Below are 15,774 nucleotides of genomic sequence, written 5' to 3' on the forward strand. Positions count from 1 at the left end.
TCTTCAGTGCAAAGAATGAGGGCAAGTGAGTGGAAAATAGAAGAGGCTAGGCATTAATTTCTAGCTTAGGACTGTGCTTGGAGCTTGCAAAATATAATCTATAGCTTGAAAAAAAATCACAGTTCCTTAAAGATTCTGAGCATACTACCTATCTTAACCTACAGAAGATTGTTAAGCTCTACAAGTAAATGTTACTTGAGAGCTTGATGGTAATGAATTTCTATGCAGGGATCATTTTTGACTATGTTGTGTCTTCCTGAGTGATGTTCACCTTAGCTAATGCTCTTCTTTCATGACACCAGAGGTTTCAAGTTTAGTTTTCATTTTCTGGGTCACTTTTTTGAATCTTTAAAATCTAAGACTTCTTGGAGTCTCTGTGTAAATAGTACATTTCAAATAGAGACAATTTGAATTAAAAATTAACATTGTTAAGGAGTTATTATGAAAAGATGGGGCTTTGGGTACTTGGAAAGTGTGGATCTACAGAGTGTATGGTACAGGGAAAAGGAAAGAGGAGAAAAAAAGGTTCACAAAGATGAAAATAATTCCTCAAAATATCATTTTGTTTTCACGCTTTGCACTGTTGAAAGTCTGAATCTACTTTTGCATGAGGCAAGAGTTGCTTATTTTTAATACATGAAAATACAACTAAGATAACCATTCTCTTGATGGTATAGCCAATTCCTGTAAACACACATATCTTGGAGTCTGTATACCCCTAATATGCTGCTGTTTCAATATAAAATGCACATGTGTCTCCAGTGCATTGAATTCAATGTTCAGAGTACATGAGTTTTGCTATCTTAAAACAAGGATAGGGATTATGGCTATTTATGCTTAGTAGATACAGACATCATCAACACCACCAATTAGCAGAAGCAGTTTCTACTTGGCACAACTTTTTTTTTTTTTTAATGATTACACAGTGTGAATTGAGGACTGTGTCCGAATCCCTCTCTCCTCTCGAATTAATTTGCCACATTCTAAATCCGTAGATAAAGTGGTTCCAGAAGTGGAGTTGGTTGGATGGGTTTGCTTACACTGCAGTCCATAAAAGAAACAAAAAGCCTTGCATGCAAAAGAAATGAGAAAAATATAGAAAAATGAATAAATCAGAAGCAAAAATGGGCGTTTAAATGAAAGTTTAAATCAAATGAAGCTGACAATTATGAGAAGCACATTAAAGCATAACATATACAAGCTTTTAGTTTTCAAATTATTTGCATAAAACAAGACACTCAAGAGCAAATCGAAAGTTAAAGCAGATCAGTCGATTCTCCCTTTTAATTAGACAGTTTTCTCTAACAAGGTCTCTGAAAATGGTGCTTCATGTTCTGACAATTGCCTTGTAATTTTGGGAAAATTTTCTGGATGAAAACAGGTTATAATCAATCATCCCCATCTCTGGGAACTTAAGGAGAGTTTCCACTTAAAGGAAGTGGGACTCGTATGAGATTATTAATCAAAACTGGCTACATTATTTGTGGGGTCCAGAACAAAATGGAAATGTAGAGCCCCTTGTTCTAAAATTATTAAGAATTTTAAGACATTGATAGCTGAGCATTAAACTAGGCCTGTTATTAATCGTTCGTAGTTTCAAAATTCTAACAATACTTTAAATTGATTGGGTAACCAAATACTCTACAATGGGCATGAGCTTTGTGTTTTGTTTATTCTCATACGCTTATGAAGGAATTATCTTTAATAACCGTCATCTTATTCAGAATAGTGTAAGCTCTTGATGTGATTTTCATCAAAATTAAAAGTAACAGGCAAAAAATGGTTGACTGTTGAAATCAACCATAATGCTAAAATTTGGAAAAATAGATTCTTTAATATATTTTATCGTCATTCTGTACTGTTAATCATTTTTATAGCAAATTTTTTTTGTGAATTATTCTTTTACAAAACGTACTTTGATAGAGGTAAATGCTCAGTTTCAAAATATTACATTTATATCTTTATATAAATTGCTTTGCATTAGTACATGTGCTCAATACCTACACTTAGGAGATGTAACATTTCTCTCAAAGATCTTTTTATATATTTTCCAATTTTGGATTTACTTCTTCCTTGTTCTATCTAGGGTTTCTATCTTAAGAGTAAATAACTGTTAAAGAAATTATCTGAGTTTGGAATTTTTGCACTGTCATTCCAAATAGTGATAATTGAATTTAGTGTATAAGGTACTTCCTTCTTCTCATTAATAAATGATGGGGCTACAGTGCCAGCAGCACCTGGCAGGGATTCAATAGCTCTTAGCTCTAACTCAAAAATGGCCCTTCTGGGCATCTAGTTCAATAGACTGTTACAAGCAAAGGGCAAGCATCCTTTAAACCCCCAAACTTAAGACAGATAACACAAACCAAAAACCACCCGGTCCTAGAAATAGATGACTCACCTGCTCAATATCGTTGTTTTTCCGTGATTTGTATATAAATTCTCCAATGGCTACAAATACAGAAAGGACCAGTCCAGCAGCCAGAACAATGAAGATACCCCCAATATTTTCTACTCCCAGAGCACTGGCCTCTTTGTTGTCTTCCTCGGGGCAGCCATTTCCCCGCCACCATTTCTCTTTCATCATATGCAGTTTCCCCTCTTCTTGTAATTGAAGAATAGCAATAGTAATTTTATCCCGGTAAGGAGAGCCTGTAAGTGAGGTCATTTGGATATTGGTCACCAAAAGGCTGAAGGTGTGAAGAAGGATTATTGTCTTAGAGGTAACTACATTATGGCTGTTGGAAAACCCCAATCCATAAGTTGACTAGCAAAGGGCAATACTATATTTTGAAGGATCTAAATAATTGGACAGTAAAAAGCTGACATGTTGAGATTAACTCTTACCCAAACTGTCTGTTCCTTTTAAACAAGGAAAAACTGAGCTGGGAATTCCATGACATCCCGCTGCTTCTGGTGAGTTTTGAATCTTTTCCCACATTAGGGAATTTCATTGTTTAGATTCCACTTTTTCTAGGCTTTTGGATGTCTAATATTGTGACAGCCTGGCTAAATGATCACCAGTACCATTTCTTCTTCTTCCTATGGGAGTAGCTAGACATTTCCTAGTCTTCTTTACAATTCATTGTGGTGATTGACCGATTGCTAGCCATTGGGAGCTAAAGCAATGTATGACTATTTCCAGTCCTGTCTCATAAATCCTCCCAACATGATCCTCTACTCTTTCCCTCTCTTTCCTCAAATACTCAGCATGGAGGAAAGGATTTTAAGTCACTAGGGATAGTGGAACCACCAGTTAGAAAGGGATTGGGTCCCAGGATGACTGCATGAAGCAGAGTCTCTCTTTCAACCCACTGTTGGACCATGACAAGTTCAAGAAATAAATATGTATTGTGTTGGCCACTAAAAATTTGCAGATGTTGGTTATAGTAATTAGTCCATACTGACTAATACACCTATTAGGATACTCTTATGAGTAGGTTTTGAATAATTTAAAGAACATTCAGCTAGGTTTAGAAAATTTGCAAGCACTTTATTGACATTATTTATACTCTATTTTCTAGTAATGCCATTGAACTTTTAATTATGTTAGGGCTAGAGAGCATCAACATGGTCCTGCAGCCACAGCTTGTGCAACACTGGATTCCTATGTTAATTAAAGCAAAGGGAGAGATTTAAAAAAAAAAAAAGATGGTAAAATTTCTTTACCTAATTTCTCCTTGGACGCTAAGGATTTTTGTAAGCGTTTCTTCTACTTAGTAGGAAAGTAGTACATTCTAGCTCTTTCTGTTTGTAAACTTTAACGTTCTTCTTGGTGGAAATAGAAAAATGCAAAAAAAGTAGCAAATAGAAAAATGTGGCATCTTAGAACCAGAAGAGATCTTAGGAACCATATAGTCCCAGTCTACTTATTTTTAGAATTGAAGAAATTGAGGATGTGAAGATATGGGTGAAAGTAATAGTTGCTGGTAGAGCCAAGAATTTAACTCAATTCTCCTAACTTCTCTCTTAGTGTTATTTTCATTAAAGTTTCTCCCTTCACCCCCATGTCATCTCCCCTCTCCCCCGTATACCTTATGTTCTAGGGCATGGTTAGAAAAGCAGAAGATTAATATTGTGACATTTGTCATTTTTCCCATTCCTCCCAAGGCTTCCTAAAGTCATTGTCAGTCCCTCAAGATCAAGTGTTAAAGAAGAGCAAAATGTTTTGGAGTTAGATTGTGGCTTATCAATTAAAAGTATGGATTTTTGGTGAGAAAATGGCTCTTGAAAGCCAAATTAAAAGATATTGGCTGCTTGCTTAAACAACTCCAGAATAATGGTTAGTGTCAAAATTAGCACCATTAACAATAGTATGTGAACAATTAAGTGAATCAAGAGAGCTTTGCTTTAATGTACATGAAAGTGCTTTGAAGAGTGTGAGAATGATCCATAGGGTAACAATTGCAGCAGTAATCATAGCAGTATACACTGCTATTTACTGAGTGGGTACTCAGTAAATGCTGACTGATGCTTTCCTTTTGCCTTCAGGCTGCACAATACCTAAAATATTTCAGGCAGATGGGGATTGGATCTCTGTTTAAGATGGGTCTCTAAGGAAGGTAATTTCCAGCCTCCTGGTAACCTGTTTAAGCCTTAACTGCTCTCGTTCTCTTCAAGTTTTATTTTAAATCCCTCAGGAAGCACATTTCCAGAGCTTCTGTCCTGAGAGTCTCTAAGAAACAGTCTTCGATTTTGTGTTGTGACTGAGCAACTTTGCCAATCTTTGACTGTGAGAAGGAATTTTAAGCCTTAAGGGAGTCAGGGCAAGACCAGAAGTATGTGGAGAATTTTTTATATCTGAATATATTTTAGCTTCAGTTTTTGTTGTTGTTGTTGCTTAAATGGACTGAATGACATTGGAAGTGATTTATTACAAGTCACTTGAAAAAAATACATATGTATACGCACGGATCTTCCTGAATAGCAGCTGATCTTTCTTAAAGAGTCATTTCATCATAGAAGAAACATCTCACAAATTTATCCAACAGCTGTATTCCCAATGGATGTATTCTCTCTGAGGTCTGCCATCTGTTCCAATTATTCCTTCATTGTTTTAGTTTTAAAAGGATGACAGGTTTATAACCACTATGAAAAATTCCTAGAGTGTATTTCTTTTCATCTAGGGAGGGGGAAAACTCTTCAACTTTGGAATTTGTATGTCAGAGAATGCATGAGGTTGGCAAAATGTAGACTGAACTGGAATATTCAAATCTCTTTATATCATATTATATAAAATATAGTGATACTCATCACAGGGTCAGCCTCATTCACATGGAGGCAGAGTTATTTTTAAAGTGCTGCATTAATTTAGGAGTGTTTCAGAAAGGACCCCTTGCTGCTTCCCCATTCCTCACCAATATTCCAATATTTTAACTTAAGAGTTGTATTTCATTCAGTAGAAGAAATGCCTATTAAAAGTCTCATATTATAGTGTAAATATTCTCAGAAGAAGTGATACACATTGTTATTTTCTATCATTACTACCAGACTGGAAATTTGGTGGGCAAAGAGGGGAATTAAAAGGTGGTGGAGATGGAGCTGAGGATGGAATGGTAAAAGTGCAGTTTTCAACTTTATAATTTAATCTAAAGATGGTTCCGTTAAGAAACTGTAGTTGCTTTTCTAAGAAGATGCAGAATATATTACAATCAATCATAAGGTCTTGACTTTGAAAAGATTCAGGCAAAGGCACCCAATCCTGGTGTTCTTGTCTGACTCATGGTCCATTTAACTAAAATCAGCAGTGATGGGATATAAAAAATAACACGTCTAGCTTCTTTCTCCAGTCTTAAAAAAAAAAAAAAAAAAGGGCTGTTGCTTGTGAGTTATTGTGAAGTGATGGAAGGAGGGTTATAAAAAAATAAAATAAAAAAATAAAATGAGGTGATAAAGCCCGATTAGGGAGATAGACATTGTTTCTCAAATCAAAAAAAAGCATAGTATCCTTTTAGTTAGTGTCTAACAATCCCACTGAGTCCTCTGCAGAGCACACCGACTTAGTTTTAGGAGAGCTTACCACTTGAGAAAAAAATGTACACTTCACTTGAAATACTGGCATTTTCATCAGGAAAAGTTATTGGAAATAAAGGGGCAAGAAGGTGGTTATAGGTTCCCTAGCCCAATCATTCTGAAGATTTATTTAGAGGACATACATAACAACTTATTTAGAGGAAAAGGAGATCTTACCCCATTGATGTAAGTTAATCTCTTTATAGCATATATTTCTAGCATCAGATAGATTGCATGGAGTCAAATTGGTTATGTATTCATGTTCAAAGGTGGAGAGAGTTGCCTTCTTTATCTGGTTAATCAAATTAGTATTGATCAAAAGTTGAATATGGGCTACATAATCTTTTTTAAAAAAATAAATTTATTGCCATATTAAGCCATCAGGAATATTCACCTAAAATCTGATTTTTTTTCATGAAAAATAGAAGATCTAATAATGTTGGGCTCAAATTCCCACAGCTAATGACCTGAAAGGCAGCTGCCCCCTTTAGATGAATATGTTGTCTCTAATTCTCCATACTTGCTACCATTCCCTACTGCTTCTTCAAACCAACAAGCTTTATTCAATTATACCTCCTTGGCTTCTGTAAGCGTTTGAGTTTGCGATCCCTGTCTAGTGTTGAGGGAACCGGATAATCCCTTTCAAAAGGTGAAAATAATAATATACCTTGGGTCCTTAATTATCTGATTTAACTGTAACTAGTATTTCTTATTGGACTAACCCAGTGGTCTAAGATGGCCTCCAATTCCTCCCCTTGGGAATGCTTATCAAAAAATTACTGATGACTCACTTGAGAAGAGCAGATTGCTACCATATCAGAACCTTATACAATACAGTTTCTGTAGTAAGGGAAATAGAGAGTTTTCTATAGGGAGGTCATTGTCGCTTGAATACAGAATATAGTTCTATATTCCAGACATGCAAGAAGACCTAGCTGTGTGGGTCTGTATGCCTACAAGGTAATAATATCCTTAGATTGAGCAGTGGTACAAAATCAAGGACTAGGAATATTTGGAGATTTTAGATATTTATTAATGATTGAATCTGACATGTTGCCTGAGCAAATTATAATCTAATCTTTATCCTTTTTCTTTTGACAGATATAGCTTTGCTTTTCTATCTATTTACATGGAACCCTAGCTCTTTAACTTTGTCATCTATATGTACAGTTAATTTTGTTGTATTCTAATATAATTTAAGATAGAAAAAACTATACAGGGATATATAGGAACTGAAGAAAATAATGAGAAGAGTGTTAGTTAGGAAGATATTCTTTTAACAATATTTGGGGTAAAATAATAAAATCTATGTACTCAAATGTATATGCAATGGTAGAACTTGAAAGAAACAATGAGTTAAAAGTTTATTAGGTTAAATATCTTGGAATCTTCAATTCAGAGCATGCCTATGATCTGTGCCGGCATTTCCCTTATTTATTAGTCCACTGAAGGCATTGTAGACTTTCTCAGAATGTAGAGTAGATATCTCTGAGCCCGTTCCTTTCTATACTTTGTAACTGACATTGCCCATCTCAGTCTTTGCTACTGCCTTGCCTCTCTTACCTATAGGTGTTCCCACTCCATAACCTTTGGAGTCAATGAGGCCCCCGATCTGAGTGAGGTTGCAGTTTCTCTGCATCACATACTCAATGTTGGTGGACTCCATCAGCAAGGCATAGTCAGTGGTGAGCACTCGTTGGATGCCCTCATCACTGTTTTTGACCAGGGCAGTCTGCTGCCTGCTACTCATAAAAGCCCACATCTTCTCGTAGGTGGATATCTTCGATTTCTGCAGGGAAAGAAAGCACACCCACCAGCAGAGAGTGGTGAGAAAATATGTCCTAAAGCTATTCAAAATCCCTGGGGTTCAAATAGCATAGGGAGGATTATTTCTCTTTAGATAGGAAACCGATATTGATGATCCTGGGACTTCAGTTTGGTAGTTGAAAGGAGCCCAATTCACTACAGGAAAACCTTTGGAGGCACTGAGGCAGCTATAGAGGAAAAAGAGATCTTACTCAACTGATGTAAGACATTGCCTCAAGATCCTTTGGCTGATTTCAATAGGGAAGAAAGAAGATTAGTATCAATGACAACATTTGCCTAATGAACTCTGGCCACTTATGAACAAGTCCTCAAGGCCCACTAGGCCAAGGGGTGACTAGATCACCCCAGGACTCTACTCATTTATTCCATTGCCTTCAACGACTTAACTTCAGTAGGCATTGTTTTGCTTTTTTCTGCTATGTAAGTTTCAATACCTGATCCAACATTCCTTTGCAGGGGACAGCCTTGGGATAAATCACATACCTTCTCTGCTTTATTTATGAAAGAACTGCGAATTACTCTTATCTTTTCTAGAAAACTTAGAGTGCAAATGCTCTTTTCAGATTAAAATTCAGATCAGAAAACTCTTCCTACTGTATTTTTATAAGCCTTTTTATATATACATTCAATTTTAAATTTCAATTATATTTTAGATAATGAGGATTGAATTTTCATTTAAAAGTGTTCATGATTTTGTCTTTTCCTTTATTCTTCAACTTTTTGATTCAGTAATAAGCCATATATATGATATATATTACTTATGCATCTATACCTTCCACTATCTCATTATCTTACTTTCTTTGTTAAAATATACTGCCTAAGTTTTCATATTGCTTAGGTATAAATTTTCTATTCTTTTGAATAGTGATCTGTAAATAGTTTACATTTTATTCTGTAATTTCCATATTGTTCCAATTTTTTTCTGTATTTGTCTTCATTTGCATCAACACTCCCCTCCATTTATTTGGAAGATGGAAGACATTATGAGAATTACTGATAATTCCAAGCTACTCCAGCTCTCACGTTGTATATGGTACACACGTACACACACACACACACACACACACACACACACGAGTTTCCTTGGCAGGCACAGAGTTTATCATCTCAGGAGTGCAAGGAAGTTTAAAACATGATTTGGGGACACAGCAATGAATGGAATACCTGTGGAATCAACTATAGTGTGGTTATTCATGTTCAAGTGTTCCTGAAGGCTCACTCAGTTCCTAACTCTATTTAAGACCTGGGTTAATGCTGTAGGCTTTATGAGTTAAGGGAGAACAGATGGCTTTATTTTGGATTGTTAGGCATTTGAAGAACCCCTTGAGAAAACTCTCGTGAGACAAATAGCAATTCAATATACAGTACCTTATAGACACTGGTATTTTATGGAAACAATTTTGTCATGATTAGGCCCCTGTGAATTACTCCTTACCCCCACAGATATCTGAAAGTTGAGGTTCACGTCTCCATGAAAAAGGTATGTTTTTGAGGTAGGGTTCAATGTCTCACTTGTTGGGTAATTTTAGCCTGGAAGAGTCTGTTAATGCTAAATTTATAATAAAGAGCTACTTGTACAAGTGCAGGGAGGTCAGTCTGTTTTTTGGCAGTAAACGCACTGCTGGGAAAATTATTCTTCCACCAGGAAACTACCTTAAGGGAAAATAATTTTCTTAGAATTAAGAAATTTTACAGTTGACAGAAACTTTAGAAATTGGCTCATTCATGCTGTTTTCACAGAGGGGGAAATTTTGGTACAGAAGATTTGGAGGCTTCATGAAAATCACAAAACTGGTTAGTATCAGAGCTAATACTGGACCCCCGGACCCCTGACATCTAATTCAATGCTCTTTCCACTGTACCATGATGATTTTGGGTAGGTGGATGTCAATCTTGCCAAAATTCTTCTGAGAATGATCTTAGTCTTATTTGATCTACCTGTGACAATATAGCTTATATTCATGAACTCATATTATGCCCTGAGGTTGTTTGCTATTTGGTATCATGTTAATCCAACTAGGAGTTAGCTTCTATATAAAAAAATCCATGAAGCATCTATTTTTTTTCCCACTGTATTTAAATTTTATTAAAAATGAATATTGTAAATAGTTAGAAAACTGGATTTTTTGGTCTATGGGAGTTGAGGACAAAACAAAGTAAATGATCAGTTCATTTATGGGAAATAAAGTGGGAGGAGTCCTTTTAGGAATCCAGGAATTGTAGGATGTGGAAAAGGATGATAAGATTCAACTCAAAACCTTCACATCTGTTATTGAGCCTAATCAGGTGTGGTTCAAAAATTATCTGCAGTGAAGGACTGTCTATTTTTTCATTCCATGGCAGACCTATCTGTGGTCCTACCAAGTGGGATTAGTATGCACTCATACCAGATGTGGCTCACCATGTTGGCACTTGACAGCCCTCAAAGTGGTCTACATTCTTGGAACAGTATCCATTAATCATGTTCTTTTTTAAAAAAATTTTTATATTATTGTATTTTTGGCTGTGTTGGGTCTTCGTTGCTGCACATGGGCTTTCTCTAGTTGTGGTAAGCGGGGGCTACTCTTCATTGTAGTGTGCGGGCTTCTCATTGCGGTGGCTTCTCTTGTTGTGGAGCACAGGCTCTAGGTGCGTAGGCTTCAGTAGTTGCAGTACTTGGGCTCTGTAGTTGTGGCATGTGGGCCCTAGCTCATGAGGACTTCAGTAGTTGTGGCTCATAGGCTCTAGAGCGCAGGCTCAGTAGTTGTGGCACACGGGTTTAGTTGCTCTGCAGCATGTGGGATCTTCCCGGACCAGGGATCAAACCCATGTCCCCTGCATTAGCAGGCGGATTGTTAACCACTGCGCCACCATGAAAGTCCCTCATTAATCATGTTCTTGGTGCCATCACAATATCCAAGAGCTACAGAACTTCTAAAGTCTTACTCTCAATTTCTTTTATCTCATCACAGCTTAGTAACAAAATGTCCCCTGAGTCAACACGTTTGTCACACCACACTTTAACTAGCACTGCTCTGTGGAGCTGAAGGTCATGGATTTAATTCAACCACACTTACTTCTTCCTATTTGGAGTAGAAGATTGTTCTTGGCTTGAACTCCCTGAGGTGCTGGAAGAGAAATCTAGCAGGCATGGAATTTGAACCATTGAACAGCAGAACTTTTTCTAAGAAAATGATCACTTGGGGGACTTGCTCAAGTTGAAGGCATAGGAAACATTCTAAATTTCTTTGAACCCCTCCTACTAGTTTTGCTCCAGTCTAATAATGGTAAACATAATGGGACAGAGAATAACACCCTTCTGCTTTCATTTAAAGTTCTCTTTCATCATTTAGAAAGTTTGCTGTTGTGAGGATCCTTGTATTCTACATTTGAAATTATAGACTGTTTGACAAGCTGGGAAGCTTAGATAAATAGGAAGACCCAGAATGTGGCTAAGGAATAACCTTTTTAACAGTTAAAAATATCTGTAGATGGCTCAAGCACCTTAGGATATAGTGAGTTTTCTACCACTGGAAACCTACAAGGAGAATTTCATGGATGGATGAGTTTCACTTAAGGATCCTTCAACCCCCAGGTTCTACTCTCTAGACCAACCTTTTCATATTACTTATGCAGGTCCTGACTTCAAAGACAGTTAAGTGCCACCCAAGGGTCATATTGGTTAGTAAAAGAACCAATACAGAGTCATGGCCTCTTTCCTCCTTATTCCTGAGTTCCATCCACTGTCAAACCATGTTCTGTAATGTTTATTTTTTGTTTGGTCAAAAAGTACTATTTTAAGAGGAGTTAAATTAGATTTATTTCTTTTTAATAGACTATTTTTAAGACACAGATTTTAATAATTCTTACAAATAGAAGCATACTTCATGGGACATTATCATAAATATTAAAAGACTAAGCAAACCGTTTGAATGACAGTCTGGATGTTTCTGCACTTGTAAATCTTCTATGGTCTCAGCCTGCTAAATTGCTCTAAATGATATATGTTTATAAAGAAGAAACAGTGATTGCAACTTATTTCACTGAATATGTCAAAAGTTAATTAGAATATTTGTAAAGTACTCTGAGCTTCTTATCAAAAGTCACAAAAACTGAAAAGTCCTCATTTATTAAATCTGAAATCATCCAGGTTTTTTTTTTTTTAATCCTAGAGGGTAGTCAAGGTTAAATACATTTACTTTGTCTGGTTGAACCTGATTATGTGGCTATTCTGATGCTGATGAAACGTTGTTGGCAAAGAAAAAGCATTCTTTTCATCTAAAATCTGTTATAAGGGAGTATTACTGTATCACCATCTGATGACTGTTGTTTATTTCTCTTTTTTCTCCCATAATGAATGCAAGTTAAACACTCAATGGGAAATAATTTACAATGGGTCTCTGTGCAGTTAAAAACTATTTATTGAAAATAGTAATAATAACCAGCATGTGCAATGTTTACTGTGTGCCCAAAACTATTCTAAGCACTTTGCATGTATTAATCTATTTAATCTTCACAGTGTTCATATGAGAAACATACCGTTATTATTTCTCCTTTACAGATGAAGAAACAGAATGCTACATAAAGAAATGATGAAGCCAGGATTTGATCCCAGCAATCTGGCTCCAGGGTTTGTGTTCTTAACTAATAGGGAATCAACTGTTTGTTTTAATACACATAACATCAAACTTATGACTTGGCTAATGTTCTAACATCACTGACACACTTTCTAAAGAATAACTTCAGTAAATAGCTGTGGCATCTGTCTATTATAACTAGAGCTGCTGAAAATCTTGTAGTCATCACACAATGCATGGAAACCATTTATATGAATTTAGACAGCTTATATTTGTTTAGACAAAAAATTAGACAGTGTTTTAGGAAGTGCAACAGTTGGAACCTGGAAGGAAATGTAGATATTGTTTATATTTTTCCTTATTTTGTATTTCATATAGTTCCATTGTTTTCAGTTTCAGGGTTTCTGCTATAACAGGAAAAATATGTGTAAATTCTGGAGTGTAATACAATCTTAAGACTGATAGAAACCTGCATTTTATAGACATATCCCTCTAATGTTTCATTTTTACTGAAATAAACATTATTTATCACATTATTTCTTCAACCAGGTTATAGGGCTTCTACAGTAAAGATGTATAACCCTATTATTCAGTAGAATGAACAACTGTGCAATTCTACTTCAGACCAACATGCTTAAAGATTTTATATATATACCTGTTTATATGTTTATTTTTACATATATCCATAACCCCACACATATACACTGAAGATAGATTATTGATATTTGATTTTTGTTATCTTGTCAAAAATGATCATATAAATATGGTAAATATATGCTTATTGAACAAATAAAACACCAAATATAATTATATTTTAAAATCTGATCTCCAATTTACTTTTACTTTACATAGCTGTCGATTAAAAAAAAAAAAAACCTTAAAAATCAGTCAAAGACATGGAAATCAGCCATGTAGAAATCCAAATTTATAAAGCAGATATATCAGAGGTGAATAGTTGCCTTAAAAGCAACCATTTCCTCTAACACAAGATTAGATCTATCATTTCATGAAATAATAAATTCTCATGGACATTTAGGTTGCTTCCATGTCCTGGCTATTGTAAATAGTGTCCATGAGAATTTATTATTACATGAAATGATAGATCTAATCTTGTGTTAGAGGAAATGGTTGCTTTTAAGGCAACTATTCAACTCTGATATATCTGCTTTATAAATTTGGATTCCTACATGCCAGGACATGGAAGCAACCTAAGTGTCCATTGACAGATGAATGGATAAAGATGTGGCACATGTATACAATGGAATATTGCTCAGCCATAAAAAGAAATGAAATTGAGTTATTTGTAGTGAGGTGGATGGACCTAGAATCTGTCATACAGAGTCAAGTAAGTCAGAAAGAGAAAAACAAATACTGTATGCTAACACATATATATGGAACCTAAAAAAAAAAAAAAGTTCCGAAGAACCTAGGGGCAGCACAGGAACAAAGACACAGACATAGAGAATGGACTTGAGGACTTGGGGAGAGGGGAGGGTAAGCTGGGATGAAGTGAGAGAGTGGCATGGACATATATACACTATGAAATGTAAAATAGATAGCTAGTAGGAAGCAGCCGCATAGCACAGGGAGAGCAGCTTGGTGCTTTGTGACCACCTAGAGGGGTGGGATAGGGAGGGTGGGAAGGAGGGAGATGCCAGAGGGAGGGGATATGGGGATATATGTATATGTATAGCTGATTTACTTTGTTATACAGCAGAAACTAACACAACATTGTAAAGCAATTATACTCCAATAAAGATGTTAAAAAAATTCTCATGGATTTAAAAAAATATGATTTAATTTACAAAAATCACTTTGAAGGAAGACTCTCAGATGAAAGCATTTATACTATAGTGAGGGACCTGTGTCTTTCAAATGTATATAATATGATCATTGCAGTTGATTTTGCTCTTATCTTGAATTGATAGAAAGTTATGACATTTGCAGAATTCCCTAGGCTATAATTTCATATGTTTCCTTTAAAAAAAAATCCTTCAGTGGGATTTAAACACCTTTGTTAAAACATTTTTCATGTTTTTCTCCTGTCTAAAGATTGGTCCATTACAGGCAATATAACAGGCTTTGAAAAAGGCTAACTTTAATTGACCTCATGGATTTCTCCCTAAACAAATACATTTTTAAACTATAGGGACTTAACATTTTGGACACTGCAGGTACAATTAGCTAGATCTTTCAAACATCAGCTAACAGCTCTTATGTGAAGAGTGCCTTCCTATACAGAGAAGTTTGTGAAATGTCTTTCATTTTGTGCTTCATTATATGACTATTTTTGTCTGGAACTTGTCTCCCCATAATGGCTCATTGCTTCACATCCACTGGTGCAGTGCTCAGTAACTTTCTTGAAATGTCTTCTGGGTTAAGGATAGCACCTAACCACTCTCTGGAAGGAGGTTATAAAGGTTAGAGAGTCCATTCCCACAGCTGGTCCAAAGTCCCCAGACCATGAAAGCCAGTAATGACAAGTCTGTTATGATTTTTTTAAACCTATTTTATTCAAGTCATTTTAGACTGAATCATGATCTAATCTGTGTAATCCTCTGACGTGGGTCTGAACGGATAGTGATTTTTTACAGGGCAAGCTTCTACTGAGAAGCATTTCTTACATGAGTATTTTCTACCATTCTGGCTCACAGGGACTTCTGATATTCACACCACTTCCTGTCTGCACAAGCCATGCTACTTAACCACATGTTGCATTGTATTTAACAGGTCTGTGTGCAACTGTCTCTTTATTGCTATTCAGGTCTTCAAGCCTTGAAAAATTTTATATCTTCCCTTTCCCATCTCTTACAGTGCCAACGTCAAAAACTGGTCAAATTGGAGATCCTGGAAAAAATATAAATTAAACTGAACTGAGTTGAACTGCCTTATTCTGTTTCTCAGCTGAATTCTGAGGGCAGCCTCACCGTCTGTTGCTTATCTACCATCTGGAAGTGGTTCTTCTGCAGATTCCTGTATGTGCTCAGCAAAGCTTCCAAGGACTGAGGTCTTTGTCTGACTTGGCCTCTGAAAATCTTTGAGATTTTGGGCACTGGCACTCTCTCTGGACTTTTCTGTCCAGTAGCAGAAGGTACACCTCCCGGGATCACTGACAGTAAGGAAGCTGAACAAAGACCAAACTAGAGTTTTTTTGTTTTTGTTTTTTTTTAATTCAGAAAGTTGAAAAAAGTAGGACTAATAGCTAAGAGTAAGGGTTGGATGTTAATGGTGATGATGTTTTTTGGTGAGAATTATAATAATATTTAACATTTTTCCCTTTTTTATTTAACATTTTTATTGTTCACAATTTGCCAAGTAGTATTATAAGCACACTACCTCTATTAAGTTATTTATTTCTTAAAATAATATTTTGAGATAG

The 15,774-nt window shown here is 35.8% G+C and overlaps 1 protein-coding gene across 9 annotated transcripts in view; it reads right to left on the reverse strand.

Moving 5' to 3' along the window:
- Positions 1-15,774, reverse strand: part of GRIK1 (glutamate ionotropic receptor kainate type subunit 1) — a 421,293-nt gene that overhangs the window by 14,802 nt on the left and 390,717 nt on the right. For 6 of the 9 annotated variants that reach the window (XM_059922251.1, XM_059922250.1, XM_059922247.1 and 3 more), the window contains 2 exons: positions 7,576-7,801; positions 2,402-2,652 (listed from right to left, as the gene is read on the reverse strand). In XM_059922251.1, coding sequence (XP_059778234.1) covers positions 2,402-2,652; positions 7,576-7,801 — 477 coding nt within the window. Of the gene's footprint in view, positions 1-918; positions 1,069-2,401; positions 2,653-7,575; positions 7,802-15,774 lie in introns of those variants that run through there. The other 3 variants (XM_059922249.1, XM_059922248.1, XM_059922246.1) reach the window with 1 other exon arrangement.

This window comes from Balaenoptera ricei, chromosome 4 (assembly GCF_028023285.1).
Source record: "Balaenoptera ricei isolate mBalRic1 chromosome 4, mBalRic1.hap2, whole genome shotgun sequence".
NCBI lineage: Eukaryota > Metazoa > Chordata > Mammalia > Artiodactyla > Balaenopteridae > Balaenoptera > Balaenoptera ricei.